Raw genomic sequence first — 24,909 nt, 5'->3', positions numbered from 1 at the left:
ACTGTTTCTGATTCTGATTCTGATTCTGATTAGACTGGATCGGTCCTAGACCCCCAGATCCCAACCCAGGGGCCCCCAGAAGCCTGCTTCAGGTTGTGTGACAATAAAACTTGTTCAATGTTTGGGAAATATGCACTATTGTTAAAAAAAGAAAAAGAAAACTGTTACCCTTTGTTGTTCAAATGCATAAATAGAAGACTCATGTTGTGTCTTCATCTCCAAGGCTCCCCAACTGGTATCTGAAGTGGGCTGCGTGGCCTCACGCCCACTGGCCCTGGATCAGCAGCGCGTGGAGCTGCAGATAGCAGCAGCTCAGAGACTTTATCTGGGAAAGCCTAAACTGTAAAAAAAAATATATGACTCACATTGGACATGTTTCATCCTTGTCATGGTCCAGAATGAGTCATGAGACACAAAGACATGGGGAACAGTCGGAGTAGCTCTATTTGGAGGTAAAGGACATTTAAATAGTTTATATTGACTTTTGTCTTATGGGTAAGCAGCACAAGAGATCAGATACAGCACTCCAACCTCTCACAATGCTGGACAACCTCACAGCGGGGGTCCTCTGTGTTATGGTGGAGAAATCTCCAGCTGACGCACGTAAAGACGCAGATAGCTTCCCCCCCCCTGTCTACTGCCCGATAACACAGAGCAGGGGCCGCTAAGCCCTCTACCCCCCACCCTCTTCACACAGAAGGGTCTTTTGAACTTCTGTGCTCAACCATCGGTTCCTGCGGTTTTTTTTGGGTGGCTGGATAATAAAATGGTCGACTAACGTTGTGTTTTATTATACACATTGAATTCCTCTGAAACGTCCGACAGGCTGCGATGCTCTCAAAGAAGCAGAAGGAGCTCATCGCAGAGATCTGGGCGAGTTTGACTCCGGTGGCGGAGGACATTGGAGCGGACGCGCTCGAGAGGTGGGTTCTGGTTCTGGACATTTCATCAACATCAACATAAACATGTGCGAGAAATGAAACTGTATTGGATTAGTTGAGCTAGACAGCTGGATGTAACGCTCTGAGGTGTGTGTTTATGAATGTTATAAATATATAGAAGTTCAACAAAAATTGAAAACTTTTTAGAAATTGAAAACATTTCTCTTTTTGACGACTTAATCAACGTGTGTTGACAACAACAGTGTGTGGTGTCTTATTTATCGCTACGTTATTGACAATTATGACAGTGGAGCTGATGACTGAAGAATCTTAAATTATACGTATTATTAACGGTTGGTTTGGCGATTGTTAAACATATAAATACTGACACTGGTAAATATACTCATCATTTTCTGACTCATCAAACGTGCGATTTTTATGTATTTATTTCATTTATTTTATTTATTTTATTTATTTTATTTATTTTATTTATTTTATTTATTTTATTTATTAAAAGCAATTATGCTGATTCAAGTCATTTCCCCCTGGGGATGAATATAGTAAAATCTAATCTAATCTAATTGTGGCATATCCTTGAGTGCAATGATGATGATGATGATGATGATGATGATGAGGATGATGATGATGATGATGATGATGACGATGATAATGATGATGAAGGAGTGGCCATTATCAGTCTCCATGTATTGCCATACCTTCATTAACATGATTACAATTGTGTGCATCACTGCATCACCTCTGACCCCCCTCGCCCCCCCCTGCAGGATGTTCGCCTCCTATCCCGGCACCAAGACCTACTTCTCCCACCTGGACATCAGCCCTCGCTCCGCTCACCTGCTCTCTCACGGGAGGAAGATCGTCCTGGCCATCGCAGAGGGCGCCCGGGACATCGGCCAGCTGACCGTGACTCTGGCTCCTCTGCAGATGCTGCACGCCTACCAGCTCCGGATTGACCCCACCAACTTCAAGGTGCCTTACAGCGGAGTACACTTAGAAAATACTGCGTTTAGCATTAAAGTATCTTCAATCAGGGGAATGTACTTTAATTAAAAGTCAAAAATATACCAAAATACATAGAAAAGGCCCCTGTGACGGAGAGAGATCATTATATTATTATAACTACTGCCTCAATGTAAACACATTTGACCCGTAGCGGAGATGAAGGTCATTTCTAACCATTGTGTACAGGTCTGCAGCTGTATTTACATTTATTTGATGATATTTCTGATAAACTTCCTTATTTTATGACAACAGTGATATATTGAGAAGAAAAGTATATCTAACTTGAGTAAATGTATTCAGTTAATCCACTGCTTTTTAAAACGGTCGTAAGAATCTGAAAGTACAATAAGTAGCTCTGAGATGTAGTAGAAGTACAATGTGTACTCTGAGATGTAGTAGAAGTACATTATGTACCCTGAGATGTAGTAAAAAAAGTACAATATGTACCTCTGAGATGTAGTAAAAAGTACGATATGTACCTCTAAGATGTAGTAAAAAAAGTACAATATGTACCTCTGACATGTAGTAAAAAGTATTATATGTACCTCTGAGATTTAATACAATACAAAGCACTATATGTACCTCTGAGATGTAGTAAAAAGTACAATATGTACCTCTGAGATGTAGTAAAAAGTACGATATGTACCTCTGAGATGTAGTAAAAAGTACAATATGTACCTCTGAGATGTAGTAAAAAAGTACTATATGTACCTCTAAGATGTAGTAAAAAGTATTATATGTACCCTCTGAAATGTAATACAATAAAAAGTACAATAAGTAGCTCTGAGATGTAGTAAAAAGTACTATATGTACCTCTAAGATGTAGTAAAAAGTATTATATGTACCTCTGAGATGTAATACAATAAAAAGTATTAAATGTACCTCTGAGATGTAATACAATAAAAAGTACTATATGTACCTCTGAGATGTAGTAAAAAGTACAATATGTACCTCATTAAGTACCTCATTAACCCCTCGGCCCCCGCAGCTCTTCTCCCACTGCATGCTCGTGGCCCTCGCCTGCCACATGGGGGACGACTTCACGCCGGACGCTCACGCGGCGATGGACAAGTACATGTCGGCTTTCGCAGCCGTGCTCTCCGAGAAATACCGATGAGAGCCCAGCGCTCGTACAAAGGGACCGTTCACGATGCCGCGTGATATGAAATGTTTATGTACGTGTGTAGTTGTCGTCATGCAATATTGTGGAATAATAAAATGTGCCGCTACCACCTTTCCTGTTGCCTTCTGTTTCTATAGAAAGTCTCACAGGACATTGCACGGTTCATCCAATTTATTACAAATGATGCACTGCTTCCCATTGCTAAATAAATCATTCATAATGAATAAAGAGGGTAAATAAACCCTTCTCACAGCAGACATTTTGACATTTACAGGGTAAACACAGGTGTGATTGATGAAATTAATTATGGCCGCGTTTCATTTATTTGGCCCTGTTATTGTACATATTGGCTGGCTGAGACACTAATTAGAAAATTGATCAATTACACCTGTGTTGCAAAATTCCCGAAATAAAATATTTAAAAAAAAAGGAAAATTCAATAAACTATTTGAAGTAAATGTTTTTAATGTATTCACCGCTCCACTCTTTAATCCAGTGTCGCGGTTATGCACCAATCATATAGAAGAAGTGAAGGTTTCGCCGTTGTGATGTCATACCACCGGGCTGCGGATCGGTGTTCTGAAGGCTCGAGTTACACCGTTTAACTCTAAACTGGAGCATCATTTACTTAAATGACCATCGTGCTGGATTGAAAAAGACTTGAAGCACTTGAGGTCATGAACTCATGTTTACAACGTTTACTGAGGGAGTGGCCCCCTGCTGGCCATTAGAGAGAATGCATGCGTTTTGACACTTATGCGTTGGCTTCACTCGGCAGGAAGTTGCCGCCTGCAACAATAAACACAGATTAACCTCTGACCTTTGGTGTCTGAGAGGAGGAGACAAAGCAAAAGGGCACCAGTGTGTTTACCTTTTCGGGATGAAATTTTTAAAAAAGAAATTTTACGAATAAATTAGGAAGTGGCCCCCAATTGGAAAAGGAAAAAATTTTGAAGTTTTTTTTGGTTTCCGTAAACAAAAAAAAGCCTCCTTGGGGACAAAACTTTTAAAGGAAAATCCCGCCCTTCATAAAAAAAGACCCAATACAAAAAACCTGGGGGGGGTTTAAGAATGGTCAAAACGGGGGGCCCAACAGGGGGGGGCAATGAGAATAAGAATGTAAAAGGAAAAACAATCAAGCCTGGAATAGAAAAATAAGCCAGCCCTTGGGTTTTCCTAAAATAAACAAAAAGGAAAAACATTTTATTTTTAATAAAAGGTAAACATTTAAGTTTTATTTGCTTAAAATAAGGATATAAAAATTTCATTCTAAATTTCACCATTAATTAATATTCATTTTAATTAATTTTGAAAACGAGATTCCATTTTCTTATTTAATTTTAACTTTTATTCTACACACAGCCTGGGAAAAGATGAAATTTAATATTTTTAATAAAAAAGGAAATGCGAGTCGTAGCCAACACACACCCAAAAAAAAAAAAAATTGGTTTTTGGGCAAAGGGAATGTTGAGCTTCTTTGGTTCGCAAAATTTCTCCTGACTCTTTTACACTTTTAAACCGGGAAAAAAAGGATTTTTTTCCCCTTTGGGGTTTGGAAATTCCTTTTCCAATTTAACCCGGGCCTTAAACGACCTTTAATGTTAAAGGTGTCAAGTGGACCGATAGGACCGCTTCCTAAAATTTTTTAAAGGGCGGGCAGCGGTGCGTTCCGGAAAGGGCAAAGTCCAAAAGGGCCCAAACCCCCAAATAATTCGCATTTGTTTAAAAGTTGAAGGATAAAGTTTCTCGGGAAAAAAAATGACTATCCTTTTTGGTAAATTTTTGGGCTTCCATTAAACCGGGAAAAGGAGAGGGGTATTGTAAAAAAACCTTAGTCAACCCGGGGCTCAAACTGTCCCCCCCAATCCCCCACCATTTTTTGGGGCTTGGAGGTTCAGGCGGGTGGCCAGGGGGTTTAAAAATTTTCCCAAAATTGGTTTCCCCCCCCGATTAAAAAAGAACTGAGAACAGGTTTGAAGTGGCTGATGGTGTTTTCGGAATTATTTCAGGGAAGAAAAGGGAAACAAACATTTTTTTTGGGGGTTTCCACATCATTTCCCACGCAAAAAACAGCCTTTTGGACAAACGGCTTTAAAAAATCATTACCCAAAAAGGGTGACAGGGGAAAACCCGCCCCAAGGCAAATAACATGGCAAAAAGTGGTTAAATGCCCCGGAAAAGTCAATTTGACTCTAAAGAGACACGGCCCACCCGGTACTATCTTACGGTAATAATTTTCCCCCCCAATAGGGGGTAACCCTTTCAACCCCCAAAAGAGTTAACCTGGGGTTTTTAAGAAATTCCAAAATTCAAAATGTACCCCCTCGGAATTTAAACCAGAGGGCGGATTTCGGGGGAAAGGGGAAACCAGGAGGCTTTCCACAAAAAGGGATTAAAATAAGGCTAAAAGGCCTAAAAAACCAAACACTTTAAATCTTAACCCCAAAATAACTTCATCTGGGGAGTCCAGTGCTTCCCCCTTTGGTAGCCCAAGAAGAGGGAGGTAGGCCCTTTTAAAAGGGTGGTAAATTCCTCAAGGGGAAAGGGGAAATTTTTGGGGAGTTGTTTAACGGGAGGTGTGTAAACCCTTTGGGTTCAGCCGTTGGCTCTCAGGGGGTTGGCTTCTTTTTACCAAAGAGTTTTGTTCTTCCCAGAAACCCTTGTGTTTTCAGGGGGGTTTGGGCCCTTTAGTTCCCCCCCTTTTGGAGTCCTTTCCTCCAGCCCTTTGGCGGGGGCAAAACCAATCCCTGTTTTCCAGACCTAAACCAGCTTTCCTTTTAAGGCTTAGGCCCTGGTGTGGGGGTTTTTGGGAAGCGCGCACAGTTTTAAATGGTGGGGGGTTTTCCCAAACTTAATTTTCCCTTGTAAATTAAACCTGTTGAGGTTTTGCGGTAGAACCAATTCAGTCGACAACATCTAAGCTTCGTTACCCTGGCCCTCCCTCCTGGTGGCAGCCCTCTTCACCGGGGAAAAACCTTTCGGGGCCCCCTCAATAGCCTCCCGGGGGGAACATCGCTTTTGCCAGATTGCAAAAGAAGTAAGTTTTTTTTTCCTTTTGGGGTCTATGTTTATAATTGGAGACAAAAACGGACTCAGGAGCAGGAAGTGCAACAGATGGAAAGCAATTTCCGCAGGAAACAGATTTTTACAAATAACGCTAAATAAAAATAGCTCATTAAAATAAAATTCACAAACACTCAAGAATATCGTTGAACAACAAACAAAAATAAAATACAATACATTGAAAAGAAGAAATGACAGAGTGCATTTCTAACTGTTTGACAGAGTAGACCCACTATATGTAAAGAAAAGTAGCCTCCTCTCTTTAAAGTGGTCAAACTTCTCAATAACTCTGGTTAAAGTCAATCATGTCTGTAACCAGCCTGTTTCCATTATTCTGGAGGGAATGTGTCTGTTTTTCAGAACTTCTTTGTTGTGTTTCGATGCCAGTTCGGTCTGAAAAGAGGGTTAGCTTCATGCTGTTAGCGAGTTAGCTCCATGTTCTTAGCTAGATAACTGCAGCAAGATTCGTGCTTTACACTTGTCTGAAGCTCTGTAGATCCCTCACCCCGTTGTAGTCCAGAGAGTTTCCGTCCCAGGACTTTGGAAAACAGACAGGGGAAACAAAAAACGAATTACTCATGGAGCATTCAGCTAACCAGCTCCGGTTAGCATATAGGCTTGAGGAGCACCTCCGGGTGTACGTCCTCCCGCGGTCAGCGCTTTGCTGCAGAATTTTTAAATCCGGATGTTCGGGTCCCAACTCTTTCAGCCTCTTCTTGTCAATATCTGACCGTCGATTGAAAGGTGTTTGGCGTAGAGATACCAGAGTTTTCAGTCGCCGACGCCATACTAACATAAAGCTTCTGCTAGCTATGTTGCTCGCGTACCTCCGTGGAGCTCTGGGCAGCAGGGTTGCCAGGTCTGTGTGACACAACCAGCCCAAAAACCAGCCCAATATCAGAACTCAAAATATGCCCGTGCCCGTGCCAAACCATATACACTGCTTTTAAAGTCCAACAGCATTGCTATTGTTAAGTTGTAATAGTTTATTTTGATAACATCTGCAGAGGTCTTATGTTTTAAATTAATACATATAGAAAGATATTATAATAGACAATATTGATATTGTTATTAATGTATTATGAAGCATAGGGGTAATGTTTACTCTATGCAAATGTAAATGGCAAGAATTAATGTATATTGCATGAGTGACTATGTTAGTATTATAGATTGACGAAGCCGGTTGAAATCCGTGAAGTGACTCAATAACAAGAGACTTTTATTGTGAAGGTGACTTTAACAAGACTGGATTCTTATTGTGAAAGCGTCGGAACCGGAAGTGACGTTTCGACCGGCGCAAGAGAGGATTATGAGACAGCGTGTTTGTAGAGGGAACTTTCTCTTTTCTCAGGTAAGGCGGCGGAGGAGGCTGTGCTTCCGGGTGGAGCTGGCAGCCGGCGCCGGGACACGAGGAGAGAGCGCTTTGAATGTTTGATTCACTTTTCTTGCCATTAAATGTTGATAACTTAATCCATGCGCGTCCGGAAGCCTGTTTCTCCACCATCTGCAGAGTGCCCAGTTTTGAGAATACCGTACACTATCATTGCCAAATGTATTGTAATATCTACAAAGTAACAACATATGTTTAGTTTGCCAGCATTAAAAGCAGTTTTCCCTCAAGTTATTTCACCTAGGTCCTAAAATGGCCTTGTGTAATTAGATACAGTATATTATCATAAATAAAATGTGTGTACGTGCTGATCTGGAGTCAGTTTGGTAGGATTTGGGTATGAATAAATTATTTCATTTAAAATATGGATTTTTATTTCAAGATATTCATGTAATTTGCATGCAAAATAGGTCTACCGAACCAAGGACAAAAAATTCAACCGCAACACTTCAAAAGTGGCCCGATTCCAGGAAAACCGCGGACCTGGCAACACTGCTCTATGGGCTGAGGAACATACGGGTCTCTGATCTGCCGAATAATCCAATCGCGCGCACATTTGTGCGCCCAAGATTCAGTTTCATCCGCCAATGTGAAGCCGGTCATTGCCAAAACGACTGAAATGTTGTATCGATGCCGTACACACGTTAGAACAGCGCCTCGAAAAGGGAGGGCTTCTCTCCGTGATAATGGCGATATATTATATTTTTTCACATTAACTTAAGTGGTTGTTGACAGGGGCTTACGGTCTCCCACACACATTTAGCGCGTCAACACGGTATATTTACTATTTAAATGATTTGGCATATAATGTTTTTTGACAGAATTTTTTTTTTTTCTCTTCTTCTTTTTTTTTCATCTCCAAATTTTAAGAGGGGCGGCGCCCTAGCGCCCCCTATGGACGAACCGCCACTGCCTATAGGTATACAGTTACAGAATGGCGGTCTGAGCGAGATTCGAAATACAACAAATAACTATCGACATCTCTCTACTCGTTGCATTAATATATATTATTATTGTATTTTTTTGCCATTGAATGGTATATTTGACACTGAACTAGTTCAACTTTATCTCATTGAGAGTTTCCAAATGAACATAAAATATCACTTTGACCCTGAAGTTCTGTCTCTAACAATGAATATCCGGGGCCCCCCCAAAAAAATTGCCACGCACAATCATAACCTGTCATAACTTTCCCCTTGGGGCTTAGCCCCCCCCCCCCCCTTCTTTGAATCCTACAAACGCCCCTGCTGCAGAACATCATTAACTTAAAAAAATCTAGACTGTTGATTAAAGTGGGGAGTAAATAAGTATTGTCTATCTTTTATGAAAATGAGAGCAACTCAATTAATAATTCTTTTAGATCAAGTATATACATATTTAGTCACTTCCCAGCCAACCCGTCGCTGCTGCGGACTCCTGAGACACCGGGACCAGACACACTCAAAGAAATGACTCATTGGATGAACTCAATTAAATTGTTGGCAGGTTTTCCATCCAATAATTATATGCAACTCCAACTCAAATTTAGCACATCAGTGCAATAAAATGTAATTAAGTTAGTCCAACTCATTTGTATCAAATACATCTAAAATAAAATAACGATATTCATTAAATTAAATTAATTTGTGTTTGTCCAACTCAAAATATAAACTAACTAACTAACAAAATATGCAAACTCCACACAGAAAGAACATCCCAACTGGGAATTGAACCCACGGACCTCTGGCTTTGAGGCGACGGCGCTAGCCACTACACCACCGTACAGCCAAGAAAGTGTCTTCACCTCATGCAAACAACTGATTTTCAGCTGGCGCATGCGCAAAGGGTAGTCCTCAATGAAACACATTTATTTTGAGTTGATATGCACACCATCTAACCTAAATAAATCTAATAAATGAAAGTATTCATACATTTTGTGTTACACCCATTAAATATAAATATCTATTTTTGTAATTGATTTATTTAAATGTATCAAACAATATTTAAATGTGTCACCTCGAAGAAGGGCTTGAATCGTTTTTGTGAGTGTAACCTAAATAAATCTAATAAATGAAAGTATTCCTACATTTTGTGTTACACCCATTCAATATAAATATCTTCGTTTTGTAATTGATTTATTTAAATGTATCAAACAATATTTAAATGTGTCACCTCTAAGAAGGGCTTGAATCGTTTTTTTGAGTGCATGGAGACCACACGAGCAGCACTGTTACGTCCCGTGACTGAGACGGCCCTCTTTCAGGAAGAGGGTGGAGCTATCTCTCTCAGTTCTGGTACGCCTGGAGTACCACCACCTGAGAGGGATCACCTAATCAGCGGGCGGGGCTTATATACACCCTGACCAAGTCTCTCTCTCTCTCTCTCCACCTCTGAGCTGTGACCATTCTGTGGTATGGTGCCGAAGTGTTGGCCACCATTTGTGTTTTCGGGTCAAGCTTGTAGGGGTTCTCTGCCATTTTTGTTGTGTCAGTTTTCTCCTGTTTTGTGGTCAGCCAGGGAGCTTAGTATTGTTTTTCCTTTCTTCAATGGTAGGTCAGTGGTATCTTTTGAGTTCTAGTTAGCATTGTGGTTTTGTTTGTTGTGTTGGCCTTGGAGACCCTGACGCCTATTTTTCCTGTTGCTTTGCTTCTGTGTTATTCGGCCCTTCGTTAAACCTTTAACTGAAATAAATCTTCCTTATTTTGTTCAAGTATTTAACTTTATTATTTGCCTCTTGTTTCCCCCTTAGCTGTATCCCTTTTTGTATGTTGCGGCCTGTGCATCCCTAGTTAACCGAGAGGCCGTAACAAGCACTTTCACGCGTTACCCCGTAAATATGTTGCCGATCGACGCCCACGATGCATCTGGCTGATAACACCTATCGGGCTGGCATCCGACCACGAGAGGTGTATCAGCCGGTTGCATCGTGGGCGTCAGTGGGTCCGATATGCGTCAGGGGGACTTGACTTGGCATCGGTGACATGTGGGCGTATCTCTCCAGCCAACTGCATTTAAGTAGAGGTCCAAACACGAAGAAAGAGAGAAAGAATCAAGATGAGTTTGACCGATAAAGACAAGGCTGTCGTCAAGGCCCTGTGGGGCAAGATCTCCGCGTCTGCGGATGCTATCGGGGCTGATGCTCTGGGCAGGTGAGTGTCACGTTTACCTATGGTTCAGGTTCATGCTGGAGGTCGTTTTACAATGTGCTTTTTTGTTTATTTCTGCAGCCGAAGCTCCAACCTATTTAAATATATATATATTATAAAAATTCTTCTTATTTTTTAAATATCTATATTTTTAAATATATATTTAAATGTATTATTAATTTTGAATATATATTTTACTATTTCTGTTCGGTAAAAAAAAAAGTAAATATATAGTATATATTTAACTATATAAAATGGACAATATGATCTGGTTAGTTTAGTTGATTGTGTATTCTGTAAAAAGATTAATGACAAAAGTGTCAGACATTGGAAACAATGTGCTATATGTAACGCACAACAGGCCTAGTTTGATCGTATTGTGGTACACAGCAACTCGTAAATTAACACTAATTGACAAATTTCAATCCAATGGAACTAGTTCAGTATCCTTGTTATCTATCATCCTCTTTAAAATGTTGCTCCAGGTGAGGCTCGAACTCACAACCTCGGCATTTCTTGGCTGAGAACTGTCATATAAGTACTGCGCGCTGACCGATTGCGCCACTGGAGCTCGTTTTAACAGGATAAATACACACACGATGTATGTGATAACACACACAGTCCCGTTCCGTTATGTTTGTTTTGCGCTCAGGTGCGCCAGCTCTTAGCCACGCCCACCATTTAACGCGTCCTCTCCTCCTCCGCAGGCTGCTCGTCGTCTATCCGCAAACCAAGATCTACTTCAAGCACTGGCCAGACCTGAGTCCCAACTCTGCTCCCGTTAAGAACCACGGAAAGAAAATCATGTCCGGAATCGCTTTGGCCGTGACCAAGATAGATGACCTGAAGTCCGGCCTGAATGCTCTCAGCGAGCAGCACGCCTTCCAGTTGAGAGTAGACCCGGTCAACTTCAAGGTGAGACGGGGGGGTCATGGACATGATGACAAGACGTCTATATAGTTCCTTTCACGTTATACCGAGGTTAGGATGACGTGTGCCCACTTTTACGCACGGGCGGAGCCTTATTTACGCATAAATTACGCATCTATATAAATCTTATCACTCAAAAAAACGATTCAAGCCCTTCTTCGAGGTGACACATTTAAATATTGTTTGATATATTTAAATAAATCAATTACAAAAATAGATATTTATATTTAATGGGTGTAACACAAAATGTATGAATACTTTCATTCATTAGATTTATTTAGGTTAGATGGTGTGCATATCAACTCAAAATAAATGTGTTTCATTGAGGACTACTCTTTGCGCATGCGCCAGCTGAAAATAAGTTGTTTGCATGAGGTGAAGAGACTTTCAGGGCTGTACGGTGGTGTAGTGGCTAGCACAGTCGCCTCAAAGCCACCGGTCTGTGGGTTCAATTCCCAGTCTGGGTGTTCCTTCTGTGTGGAGTTTGCATATTTTGTTAGTTAGTTTATATTTTGAGTTGGACAAACACAAATTAATTTAATTTAATGAATATCGTTATTTTATTTTAGATGTATTTGATACAAATGAGTTGGACTAACTTAATTACATTTTATTGCACTGATGTGCTAAATTTGAGTTGGAGTTGCATATAATTATTGGATGGAAAACCTGCCAACAATTTAATTGAGTTCATCCAATGAGTCATTTCTTTGAGTGTAGTCTAGACTTGACCTCGTCTTCACTTAATTTCGGTTAAATCTGACAAAAGTAAGACTCGTATTTGTATTCAAGGCTGATTCACCAGTTAAGAAGTTGTACTTGGAGCATGTTTCGCATGTAACTCACATTTCAAGTGTATCTATCATAAGGATGTTAACATAAGAAACTGTTCTCTTGTTCTAAACTTTTGTTTTTGTATTATTGAGATGTATTTTCCCAGTGTTACGCATAGACTTGATGTACACTTGTTTATTGTGCCACCCACAGCTCCTGTCCCACTGCATCCTCGTGGTGCTCGCCATCATGTTCCCCAAAGAGTTTACCCCCGAGGTGCACGTCGCCATGGACAAATTCTTCTGCGGCGTGTCCCTGGCTCTGGCAGAGAAATACCGCTGAGCGTGCCGACAGCGTGGAATGCAGTGCGCCGCGATCATGTATCATTCGTGGTGGGAAAACAAATATGGAATAAACTGCATGTCCCAAAAAATTGATTATGTGTTTCGTTACGTCTCCTGAAATGAGTTTTCACTGCACGCACAACAAACGTCTGCAGGATCACAAATGAACAGACACGTTTTGTTCTTTATTTCATATTGAAAAAAAAAATAAATGCACAACTTGACATGGAAAAAGAAACAAAAGTTAAGCATCCAACTGACTGCATGTCATTATGGCACGAGTCATATCCTGACGGACAATGTTTACAGGTTTATTGACGCCTGCACAGCAATAAACACACATAGAGGCTCTTATTCTTACTTCATAAACACTCGTAGTTTTTCATCACCCAGAATGAGCCTGAAAAACAAGAGGGAGTCGTTATGAGTCTATATACCACGTGCAATATTAGTTATTCATTTCATTATTTCATGGCTCCTCTCACCTGAGTATCGCAGCGGCCACCAGGCCTCCCCCGATGGGTCCCACCCAGTAAACCCAGTGGTAGGACCAGTAGTTGGTCATCACGGCTGGACCGAAAGCCCGCGCTGGGTTCAGACACGTGCCCGACACGTCACCCCTGAGAAGAAAAAACAGACAGTTGAATTATGAATATATACTTGTTGTAAAAGTTGTACACATATATTTCTCTCTCTCTAAATATATATATATATACATTGGCACTTGCATTTTAAAAACAAGTTATTCTGTTACCTGTCAGCCTGAATTCACCCATTCAATTATTTTTTAATTCATTTAAATAATGATTTAAATATATTTGGGAAATTATTTTATTTAAAAATCCCTCAATACCTCTCAAATATAAATAAGCATGGTCGTTTTTCTTATATTTTTTTATTGACTACTTAAAAGTGTAAATTCACCACACTGCATAATTTGGATAGAAAAAAAGGATAACATGTTGGCTTGAAGAATAGCAATATGTCATTTGATGGATTTACTGTTTATGTAAAGATTAGACGGGCATAAAACCCTGTGGAGTAGCTTCTCGGGGGGGAGAGAGCACCCATAGGACCCTAGCACCCTAGCATCATCCAAACCTGTTGAATCATTCAAGTGAAAGTATAGCAGCTGAGGGAGGAGCCACCTTGAGATTAAAATCCCACGGTAATGTTTAACACGGTGCACAATAAACTGTTGACACACATCGTGGCCGCCGCCCCCTTTTTCTTTATCTCACCCTGCCAGGACGTTGATGATGACGGTGCAGCCCACCAGGAACGGAGCCAGCGGCGTTTTCGTCTTCGTGTTGACCGCCACCAGCAGCACCACCATGGTGATCAAGCAGGTCATGGCCACCTCCCCGAAGATGGCTCCGGTCAGCTGGCTGTCCGACTTCAGGATATCGAACGCCGCTCCCGTAGCGTTGAAGTAGCGGTCCGTCGGGGTCATTATCTAGAAAAGAACAAAGTGGATTTCACATGTTTATAAGTGTGTGCAAAAAGACCAGTCAGAGTAGTTCACTTTCCACTGACCTTGGCCATTGCAGCTCCCATAACTCCTCCAATCAGCTGGCTGACCAGGTAGGGTCCCACCATCATCAGCTTCATGCCGCCACACAGGTAGATGGCGATGGTGAAGGGGGGGTTGAAGTGGGAGCCGCTGGAGGAAGGAAAGCAGCAGAGAAATGTTGAGGTCAGATGGGGTCAAGTACATTTTTTTCTTCCTATCTATTCCACTAAAATGACTTAAACGTGCCAACATGGCTGAATCCCTCTGACCCTCCTCTACCTCACACCTTTACCTGATGTTGTCCATGACCGCCACCATCACCGCCACAGCCAGTCCGTGCGCCAGGGCCGGCTGCAGCCGCCCGGCCGCCGGCACGTTCTCGATGACGGACACGCAGCCGATGAAAACGAAGAACATGGTCCCCACCAGCTCGGCCAGGCAGGGCTGGAACAGAGTCTCGTATTTGTTGGGGGGCCTGGGCGCCGGCGCCTTCTGCTCCTTCTCCATGAGAGTGGAGTCGGTGTCCTCCATTTGCATTTTCTCAAGGCCCATTGCTGCTTTGTTTTTTGTTCTACCTTCGAGAGACCTCTGCTCCAGCACCTGTAACCTACACCCGACCCGAACCTGCAGACTAAGTGCGGGGCGTCGAAACGCTCTGTGGTTTTTATATATTCACCTCCGGCAGCTGGCACACTGAACTGTTGCATCACGGAGTCGTAAAAACATCAAAGCCGAAGGGCTGCAACTGAGATTCATCGAATCAATTTAATCTCCGCCCAATCAAGTCCGTTGACACCTCGCCAGGTGGAGTCAGGTGAGGTGATCCAGACCGGGAAGGAGTCCTCAGAGACACCTTTTGAAAAAGAGGTAATGTGGATTAAAGCCGTTTAAGGTTGACCTCAGTCAGCAAGGTCAGATAAATGAGAATAATCCATTTAATTTATTGATCTTTTTAGAGTCCTCACAGACACTTCATACACCTGTCGCTCAAGGACAGATCAACTAGAGCAGGAATTGAACCACAAACCCCCTGATTGAAAGGCAGGCCTGCTAACCACTGACCCACAGTCCCAAATGATAAATGATACAGTCGTTATAATTCAGCCCCCTCTTTACGTCAAATAACCGTCTGATACCGAGTCACCTGACGTAAACACAAAGCAGAACACTTTTACTCTGGGTCATCAGTGTCTGATTTAATATAGAATATATACCATTACCTTTCTGAACTTACACTTGTATTGTATTCAATATTTATTTAATAAATATTTTTAAAGGATTTTATCAAATAAATATTTTTTTAATCACGTACTGATTTTACTTTGGCTACTTTAAGTACATTTGAATGTATTCTACTTCTTGACCACTTTAACATGTTGAATGCAGGACTTTTACCTGTGAGGTTGTATTTTCCGTCTATAATTGAGACCTGATAGTTTATATTACAACAAAAATAGAATATATATGAGAACATATGTTTTAATATTTTAAAACCCCCCTTCTTTTGAATCATTTCCAAAATAAAGTTTTTCATAGTTCTCGGGCAGCGACTTTAAAGTCAAGATGTACTCCACCATAGTAAATGGCTACCTGCACAAGTATTAATAACCTTCTAATATAACATTTATCATAGAAACATCATACACCAATGAATTATTCTGCATTTAACTTACATACTTGTGTACATTTTAGTACCTTTAGTAGTATCCATCTATTACAGGACATGGATAAGTCGTGTTTGTCCAAATTTGCCATTACTAATTAAATATTTCTCTGTGTGATTAAAATGATTCTGCACATGCAGAAGCGGTACAATGCCGAGGATCCCTCTTCATCATTATTCCAAACATTTTTTTTAAATTTTTTTAAAGATGCATATTAAATGTATTTTTTTTACAAGGCCTTTCATTTTAACTTTCTGCTTTCTCTCAGATCATCCAAGGACACCGATTTATGATTCTAATCTATCAGAGCGGCCTGTCCTTGGACCATGTTTTAAGCTATCAAAGCAGGGTTTTCCATTAAGGACTTTGACCCAAACACTGAGAACATATAGACTGTCAATCGATGACAGAAAGTGTGATAATCATTTGTATGAAATTTATTAGCAAAGGTCTCTGGACGTCTTCCAGCAGTCATCGAGCATGTAAAGTCCAAGTTATGAGTAGCTATCAGCTCACTATCATACCATCAAACACTTTATTGAGTCTGGAAATACAAACATTTCATTGAGCAGGTTCCAACAATGTCCAAGGGAAAATATATATGTGCACACATTCTGCCGACAAATGACGATATTAGTTTAATTGTGGTTGTATGAACATTTAATTGAAAACCGTTAGTCAGGAAGTCCTCGCTCTCCTCTCCTCTAATGAACACGGGAAAAAAGATGCAAAACAACTATAAAAGAAGCTAATGGCTACAAAGAGATGCTAATGACTATGAAAGAAGCTAATGGCTACAAAGATATGCTAATGTTTACAAAGAGATGCTAATGGATACAAAGAGATGCTAATGTTTACAAAGAGATGCGAATGACTACAAAGATATGCTAATGTTTACAAAGAGATGCTAATGGCTACAAAGAGATGCAAAACAACTATGAAATAATAAGCTAATGACTACAAAGAGATGCTAATGACTCCAAAGAGATGCAAAACAACTATAAAAGAAGCTAATGACTAAACACATATGCAAATGGCTACAAAGAGATGCAAAACCAAAGAAGCAAATGACTACAAAGAGATGCTAGTGAGTAAAAAGATAGGCTAATGGGTACAAAAAGAAGCAAAACAACTATAAAAGAAGCTAATGACTATAAAGAGATGCAAAACAAAAGAAACAAAATTGACTCCGGGGAGAAAGCAGAGTTAGTAACGTGTGATTGAGAGATGAAAATTCATCCTTAAGGAGAGAAAAAAAGAGGAGATAGGTACAACACAAAATTCAAGCATGTCTTAAAGACATAAAAACATGGATGACCTGCAATTTCTTGATGTTAAACTCAGACAAAACCGAAGTAATTTTAATCGGCCCTGAGCACCTCAGAGATCAATTATCTGGTGATGTGGATTCTGTAGACGGCATTGCCCTGGCATCCAACACCACTGTAAAGAATCTTGGCGTTATCTTTGATCGGGACTTGTCCTTTAACTCCCACGTAAAGCAAATCTCAAGGACTGCATTCTTTCATCTACGTAATATTTCAAAAATCAGGCACATCTTGTCTCAAAAAGATGCAGAAAAATTGGTTCACGGTTCGTTACTTGAGACTGGATTACTGCAACTCCTTATTATCAGGCTGCTCTAATAAATCTCTTAGGTCCCTCCAGTTGATCCAGAATGCTGCAGCTCGTGTTCTCACTAAAACTAAGAAAAGAGATCACATCACTCCTGCACTAGCTGCTCTGCACTGGCTCCCAGTAAAATCAAGAATCACTTTTAAAATTCTTCTCTTAACCTACAAAGCCTTGATTGGTGATGCACCATCATATCTTAAGGAGCTTGTAGTACCATATTGCCCACTAGAGAGCTACGCTCACTAAATGCGGGACTACTTGTAGTTCCTAGAGTCTTAAAAAGTAGAATGGGAGCCAGAGCCTTTAGTTATCAAGCTCCTCTTCTATGGAACCAGCTTCCAATTTCAGTCCGGGAGGCAGACACAGTCACCTCGTTTAAGAGTAGACTTAAGACCTTCCTCTTTGACAGAGCTTATAGTTAGGGCTGAATCAGGTTTGCCCTGGTCCAGCCCCTTGATATGCTGCTATAGGCTTATAGCTGCCGGGGGACGTTTTAGGATGCACTGAGTACCTATCTCCTCTTTTCTTTCCTTAGGGATGAATTTTCATCTCTCAATCACACGTTACTAACTCTGCTTTCTCCCCAGAGTCCTTGTGACTTCACGTCTCATGGGGTCATCGGACCCTATGGGACGGCATAGATCCTATCTGCCTGATGGATCATCGGGGTCTGGGTCGGGGAATTCCTGCTCCTGACTTGTCCTGTTGAGACTCCGCCTACTGCCCGATTCCTCCTCCTCCCCACCGCCATCTGCCTGATGGATCGTGGAGGTCTCCATCGTGGAATATGCCTACTATGAACTATTCATACACTCTGTCATATTCATTGAATGTATTTTAACTCTAAATCTGTCCTTCTGTACACATTACATCTATTGCATCTGTCCATCCTGGAGAGGGATCCTCCTCTGTTGCTCTCCTCCAGGTTTCTTCCCTTTTTTTCCCCCTGAAGGGTTATTTGGGAGTTTTTCCTGGTCCGATGTGAGGTTTTGGGGCAGGGATGTCTATGTGTACAGATTGTAAAGCACTCCGAGACAAATTTGTAATTTGTGAAATTGGGCTATACAAATAAACTGAATTGAATTGAATTAATGACTACAAAAAGATGCTGATGACTACAAAAAGAAGGAAACGACTACACAAAGATGCTAAACAACTTTAGAAGAAGCTAATGGCTACAAAGAGATGCTAAACAACCACATACACGGCATGGTTACAATGGCCTTGAACCACTTCTCATTTAGAGGTCGAAGGTCAGGCTCTAATGAAGCTGAAGCTCACTGGGTGGAGTTAAGGAGGAGGTGGAGGAGGGAGGTTGCTACTGTTATCAACCTCAACCCATTGACATAAGATAGTCATATATACTCGTAAAAAACACATTGTTCCATAGCGCCCCTAGTGGTCGAACAGGCAACAGGACACCTTTAAGTTTCATCAACACTTCTAAATGCATATACATACAACAAATACTTTAAAAATGTTGAATATTAACAATGGAAAACTACCTCTGTGCTCCTAACTGTAAATACCTGATGAAGCTGACAGGGAGCAGAGCACTGCAAGCGGGTCCGACCCAGTGGACCCAGTGGACCCAGTGCTGGCTCCAGTGGAAAGCTTGGGCAGGGTTCATGCAGCCTCCAGACAACATCCCCCTCCCCCGGATGTTTTACATCATGATATTTGATTAAACATTAACCTACTCCATCAAGGTGATAACCGATGATGAACCTTGTCATCCGTCTGATAAACAATAACAATAAATACACGTGTGAAGGAAGGTTCTGGCCAACGTATGAGACACGGAGGTCATTTTTCTTTTAATGCTGAATTCAGTATTTTCAGATTTAGTATATTTGAAATTAGAAACGTTTAGGCCGACATTATGGAAGACAATGTTGTCTTTAATCCTGGCATTGTCACGCCGACATCACAGGTAGCGAGGTGCAGGAGCTCATGTGCAGAGGAATCGAGGAGTCAGTGTAGATTATCAAGAAGGCGCTCTTTAATGAGGCAAACGTTACCACACAAAAAACAACAAAGTCCAAAAAGGGGCAGGCAGAGAATCGGGGTTCAGGGCAGGCACGCAGGGTCGAAACAGGCAGGATCAGGTAAACACAGGACGACAGAAAAAAGACAACAATCCAGCAACAGGCAAGGGAAAGAGTGGCACAATATATAGGAGGGAAAACAGGTGTACGACATGAGACGGTAACGAGACGAGAGTGGCTGAGGACAGGTGCAGGGAATGAAACGATCAAGGAGACAGGAGAGGCCGAGGGCAGGTGAAGGGGATGAAACGATCAAGGAAACAGAGAAGACACAGTAGACACCGAGGAGACAGAGTAGAAAGAGTAGACACAGAACAGACCCTTACAGGCATCTTGGAAAATTTAGGGAAATAAAACATAAACTCTCTTTTCTGGGTCCATTATTCCCTAAAAATAGATTGTGTAATAACAAAGGAAAATGTATAATGTCTTTTTAAGACATTAAGTTGGTTTTAGTTGGACTTAATGAGCAGTTATTGATTTCAAAAGGAAAAAAAGTCAAAAAAATACAATTTGCAGAAACAGCTAACTAATAAATTAAAATAGTTTCATTGTCATTTATTCCTCAGTATTTCAAACATTTCTGTCTGGGATCTGGAAGACAGATAGACGTGTACAGCTGGAATATTGGTGATGGAGTCTCTTACCCTGCAAATATGTTGTCCGTCACCATGAGGCCGATGCAGAGAGGGGCCCACAGGGGCCGGGTTTGGTTGTTGACTCACCCCCCCCCCCTCCCCCCCCTGTCATCCAAAAGCATCGGAGACTAAACTGGTTTAGTAGAAGGGGTCGTGTCCGGATGATCTATGGAGGGCGTATGCAATTGTTTATACTCCCAGGACTGCCAATCAATCTCATAAAATAATTAGTGTGGTGTTGAGAGATAAGATGTAGGGGTGTCTCCCCACACACACACACACACACACACACACACACACACACACACACACACACACACACACACACACACACACACACACACACACACACACACACACACACACACACACACACACACACACACACACACGTTGTTGTTGTTGTTGATAATCTTTTTGTTTTCTATCAATACAATCATTTTAATACACCTGAAGAGGGTATACACTTCGTTTTTTCCCAGTGGACATAACCCTTATTACAGTGGCGGGCCGTGGGCCTGGGGCCTGGGCCTTCAGTGAGGTCCTACACAGTCCCACCCGAATTAATCCACCTCTTATTACTATCATTATGATGCCATGGCTCTTGACCAGGGCTCAATACGTCGATCACGGCGTAGTATTGGTAGATCGCATGACATTTTAAAAAATTGGCCCGCCCCCGTCATTTTCTCTATAGCACGTCTTTGTTCATTTATTAAACTAAACAGCCGTCTGATGTTGACGTATCTACACAACAGCATGTCATTTCTCTCGGCTCTCCGTCTCGCCCGCTGCAGAATGCGCGCATCGGGACGGAGAAAAAGAAGAAAAAGTCACTTGCACTAGTTTGTTCACTAAACAGGGCATTGTCGCACCCAAAGCAGATTTCAAGTATATGCTCGACCAAATCGACATCTTCTCCTCCTTCCGCCATTGTGGGTTGAAAAACAGCTTTGTAGTCCATGAATTAATTCCTTTATCAAATTCAGTTTCCTAGTTCTGAGGTTTTGCATCTACCTGCCCATAGGACCCGCCTCTCAATATTGGTAATCCAATCAAAAGACATGCAGCACTCCGCCTGCTAGCTGGCTCCTGTGCCGCTTCCGGGGCCTTCGAGAAGGCCTAGAGGAGCCAACTCTAAAGCTGATTGGTTGACACAACATCGTCATTCCCATTCACTTGAAGCTACCAGCGCCTTCAATGTTGATTCTGAAGGCCTAAGGGCAGATGTTAGCCCCCTGGCAACACACGATGGCTGAATATGATTGGATAAAAGATCTAACATAAAGACCAGCCCTCCAAATCTCAACCTGGCGCTGGCAGCAGCGCAACCAAGAGGAACGCTATGAAATTAAGAGAATAACTCTTACTCTGGGAAATAATTGAATACATATTTGTGGGGAAATATATTTAGAAAAAAATATATATTCTGATGATGTTTAGGACAGCAGAGAAGGCCTTGCTGGCCCTGACGGCCCGCCACTGCCTTATTATCACTATTAAGTTATTATTAACATGTTTGAAGTGGTGGAAGAAGTATTACCATCTTTTATTTAGGTAAAAGGATCAATAATTAACAATTAAAAAAAGAACAGTATAAGCATCAACATGTACTTAGAGTATACATATTATGCAGAAGTTACAGATTACTGGATAATAACTGGCATTAATGTGTACATGATGCGTACAACACAATCCACTTCGTAGCTAAACACACAACCATCCATAAAGCTTATTATAATCATCAGTGTCCCTTCCGCTGCTGATTAACCAGCTTATAACTTTATGTAGTCCATAAAAAGGGTCCATGAATTAATAGAGCAACACAGTCTGACACAAAAGGATGTTTTGAACGTCATTCATCAAATATGATGATGATATGATTTAATAAAGTTTTTTCGTTAAAGTATACTTAGATTTTTTTGTTCGTTTGTTTTAGGGCTGCAACAATGAATCGATAAAAATCTATTATTAAAATAGTTGGCAACGAATTTCATTATCGATTCGTTGTGTCGCGCGATTATTACGGCGCTCAATAAGTCACGGAGTATAAACAAAGTTGAGTTGAGCGCAGAGCGGCGCAGGAGAAACCAGAGCGGAGGAAGAGGAGAGACGGAACGCTGCGTTGTGAGAGCCAATCAGCGCTGAGCTGCTCCTCTGTTGATGAATCTAATTGGCTGCTGCTGCTCACGTGGCGCTGGATGCGGAAGTCATTCACGTAGTCGGAGACATTCACGGAGCTAAGTGCGCCTCCGGGTGACGTTATGAACCCAGACACCAGGGCGCTACATGTCACGACGTGTGCGGCATTTCCACAAGAGTATAACGTAGAAAACGTGGTTATTTATTCCGTGGCGGATAGCGGAAAATATTTTTCCACGGAGATAAGCCACGACGCCACTCGCTGTGAGCGCTGCGCTGCGCGTGCAGACAACATTTAGCGGAGCGGAGCAGCGCGTGCGCTTTGAGCGCTCTTTTAATTAAGTATCGATACTAAAAATATGCTGAATCACATCGTGTTTAACGTACGGGTACTTTGTTTGTATCGCTGCAGCGTGACATCAGCAGATGTAGCGGACTAATATTCAAGCTAACCTAACTTCCCAAACGCTGTCGACATCTGAACGCTGATTGGCCGAGACTCGACACGTCCCATCAAAGATGTTTTATTGCGAAGAGCACCACTTCACATTTTTTCCGCGTCTCACTGCAATCTCAACGGCAGCGGGCCAGGTGAAAAAAATAATAAATCGGAACGCGTCTCTGATATTGTTCAGGGGGCCACATGGGGACCACTGCTCAGGAGAGGAAAGCTGTCAGTCTGTTTGTGACGGTTCATCCACATGCTGACCAGTGGGTCTCCAGGACCTTTCCATGACTTTAAACCAAATGTCCATGATTAAACATTTTGTGAAAACTCTGTCTATACGTGACAAAGTGAGAAGATGTAGTATTTAAAATAACTGAGAATTCCAAAGCATACCGTATATATACCGTGTAAATTAACATTTGAATAAAACAAATTTGCATTACTTTTCCAAATATTTGGGGATTTTATTTTTTTCAATTACTTTTCTAGGCCTGCTAATAGCCATTTAAAAATTCCATGACTTTTCCAGGTTTTCCATGACCGTACGGACTCTGTTTTGAATAAAGGGTTGAAAATGAAAGTTTTTTTATCCGACTAATCGATAAAATAATCAACCGATTAATCGATTATCAAAATAATCGTTAGTTGCAGCCCTAGTTTGTTTATGAATTGGGTAATACTTGTTAAAAAGAGAAACTAAAGTACAAGCATGTAAAACTACACACTGCAGTCTTTACCTCCATGTAGTGTCAAACTGGAGTACTGCAGGAGGCCAGATGGTCATCAGAAACTAGAGCTCGCTTCACGCGACGCTTTCGAGGAAAAGGATGTCTCATTTCTCTTAAAACATGTGTCCTCGTTTCCTCGTTTCGTCGGGTGGTTTCCTTGCAGCTTGCCATGAATCCCTGGTGGGCGGGACTAAGATGCGAGTGAGGGGGAAACGGGGACGCAATTAAGAGACTTGGGAGTCCGTGGGCAAAAAAAGAACAATTCATCACTTCCTGTTATTCTGTATATTTCACTTTTAGCTCACTTCCTCTTCAGTGCAGATATCCACTATCGCCTCTGGGTTTGGCTAAAGGACATAAAATAAACCAATACAGCGATTCCAATACACCCCCCCCCCCTGGCATATTACCATGTAAACATGAACCCACAGACCTTTCTAATGCGAGTACAGGAGAACATGTGTGAGATTCAAAAGGTCCAACTTGGAGACTCCGAACCAGCGACATGAGGAGTGCAGAGGGTAGAAGGAGGTAGTCTTCAGGGCAAATGTAAATGAACCAGTATTTGCAATATAATGCATTTATTGCAGCTTCAAAATAAGTTCCACGACATCCATGCATGTATGTTTTGTCTGGAAGTACAATCGATTCATAAATTAAACCAACATGGAGAACTAAAACGGGGACATCTGGAAACGTCATAGTTTGAATATCCAACACTGGTGAGAACACGGGGCAGGGGGAGAACACGGGGCTCGGGGGAGAACACGGGGCTCGGGGAGAACACGGGGCTCGGGGGAGAACACGGGGCTCGGGGAGAACACGGGGCTCGGGGAGAACACGGGGCTCGGGGAGAACACGGGGCTCGGGGGAGAACACGGGGCTCGGGGAGAACACGGGGCTCGGGGAGAACACGGGGCTCGGGGGAGAACACGGGAGAACACGGGCTCGGGAGAACACGGGCTCGGGGAGAACACGGGCTCGGGGGAGAACACGGGGCTGGGGAGAACACGGGGCTCGGGGAGAACACGGGCTCGGGAGAACACGGGCTCGGGAGAACACGGGCTCGGGAGAACACGGGCTCGGGAGAACACGGGCTCGGGAGAACACGGGCTCGGGAGAACACGGGCTCGGGAGAACACGGGCTCGGGAGAACACGGGCTCGGGAGAACACGGGCTCGGGAGAACACGGGCTCGGGAGAACACGGGCTCGGGAGAACACGGGGCTCGGGGAGAACACGGGGCTCGGGGAGAACACGGGGCTCGGGGAGAACACGGGGCTCGGGGGAGAACACGGGGCTCGGGGGAGAACACGGGGCTCGGGGAGAACACGGGGCTCGGGGGAGAACACGGGGCTCGGGGGAGAACACGGGGCTCGGGGAGAACACGGGCTCGGGAGAACACGGGCTCGGGGAGAACACGGGCTCGAGAACACTCTTT

At 42.3% G+C, this 24,909-nt stretch overlaps 3 protein-coding genes across 5 annotated transcripts; 2 read left to right on the top strand and 1 right to left on the bottom strand.

Annotated features, from left to right (window-relative positions):
• Positions 1 to 700: 700 nt before the first annotated feature.
• On the top strand, positions 701 to 3,141 carry zgc:163057 (Hemoglobin subunit alpha-D-like). The gene is made up of 3 exons (XM_056429768.1): positions 701 to 923; positions 1,667 to 1,871; positions 2,893 to 3,141. The coding sequence occupies exons 1-3, from the start codon at positions 832 to 834 to the stop codon at positions 3,019 to 3,021; spliced, it is 426 nt and encodes a 141-aa protein (XP_056285743.1). The 5' UTR covers positions 701 to 831; the 3' UTR covers positions 3,022 to 3,141.
• A 7,303-nt stretch (positions 3,142 to 10,444) lies between these two features.
• Positions 10,445 to 12,746, top strand: hbae5 (hemoglobin, alpha embryonic 5). The gene is made up of 3 exons (XM_056429767.1): positions 10,445 to 10,608; positions 11,313 to 11,520; positions 12,523 to 12,746. The coding sequence occupies exons 1-3, from the start codon at positions 10,514 to 10,516 to the stop codon at positions 12,649 to 12,651; spliced, it is 432 nt and encodes a 143-aa protein (XP_056285742.1). The 5' UTR covers positions 10,445 to 10,513; the 3' UTR covers positions 12,652 to 12,746.
• Positions 12,747 to 12,767: 21 nt separating this feature from the next.
• On the bottom strand, positions 12,768 to 20,240 carry LOC130203517 (aquaporin-8-like). Of its 3 annotated transcripts, XM_056429760.1 has the most exons (7): positions 20,161 to 20,240; positions 14,843 to 15,019; positions 14,459 to 14,610; positions 14,190 to 14,316; positions 13,895 to 14,109; positions 13,139 to 13,273; positions 12,769 to 13,053 (listed from the first exon to the last, which is right to left on the bottom strand). In XM_056429760.1, exons 3-7 carry the CDS (start codon positions 14,581 to 14,583, stop codon positions 13,011 to 13,013), a joined length of 645 nt encoding a protein of 214 aa, XP_056285735.1. In that variant the 5' UTR covers positions 14,584 to 14,610; positions 14,843 to 15,019; positions 20,161 to 20,240; the 3' UTR covers positions 12,769 to 13,010. The 3 variants fall into 3 exon arrangements, with proteins under 3 accessions (XP_056285733.1, XP_056285734.1, XP_056285735.1); XM_056429758.1 differs by having other exon boundaries at positions 12,768 to 13,053; positions 14,459 to 15,019; XM_056429759.1 differs by lacking the exon at positions 20,161 to 20,240 and having other exon boundaries at positions 12,768 to 13,053; positions 14,459 to 17,415.
• Positions 20,241 to 24,909: the final 4,669 nt, after the last annotated feature.

This window comes from Pseudoliparis swirei, chromosome 13, assembly GCF_029220125.1.
Source record: "Pseudoliparis swirei isolate HS2019 ecotype Mariana Trench chromosome 13, NWPU_hadal_v1, whole genome shotgun sequence".
NCBI lineage: Eukaryota > Metazoa > Chordata > Actinopteri > Perciformes > Liparidae > Pseudoliparis > Pseudoliparis swirei.
This window is presented reverse-complemented; position numbering and strand designations above follow the sequence as displayed.

Coding starts and splice junctions, on each gene's coding strand:
- zgc:163057 (XM_056429768.1), top strand. CDS start 832: ATGCTCTCAAAGAAGCAGAAGGAGCTCATCGCAGAGATCTGGGCGAGT. Junction 924..1,666: donor GGAGCGGACGCGCTCGAGAG/GTGGGTTCTGGT, acceptor CCCCCCCTGCAG/GATGTTCGCCTCCTATCCCG. Junction 1,872..2,892: donor TTGACCCCACCAACTTCAAG/GTGCCTTACAGC, acceptor CGGCCCCCGCAG/CTCTTCTCCCACTGCATGCT.
- hbae5 (XM_056429767.1), top strand. CDS start 10,514: ATGAGTTTGACCGATAAAGACAAGGCTGTCGTCAAGGCCCTGTGGGGC. Junction 10,609..11,312: donor GGGGCTGATGCTCTGGGCAG/GTGAGTGTCACG, acceptor CCTCCTCCGCAG/GCTGCTCGTCGTCTATCCGC. Junction 11,521..12,522: donor TAGACCCGGTCAACTTCAAG/GTGAGACGGGGG, acceptor TGCCACCCACAG/CTCCTGTCCCACTGCATCCT.
- LOC130203517 (XM_056429758.1), bottom strand. CDS start 14,718: ATGGGCCTTGAGAAAATGCAAATGGAGGACACCGACTCCACTCTCATG. Junction 14,317..14,458: donor GCGGTCATGGACAACATCAG/GTAAAGGTGTGA, acceptor TCCTTCCTCCAG/CGGCTCCCACTTCAACCCCC. Junction 13,054..13,138: donor GTGGCCGCTGCGATACTCAG/GTGAGAGGAGCC, acceptor CTTGTTTTTCAG/GCTCATTCTGGGTGATGAAA.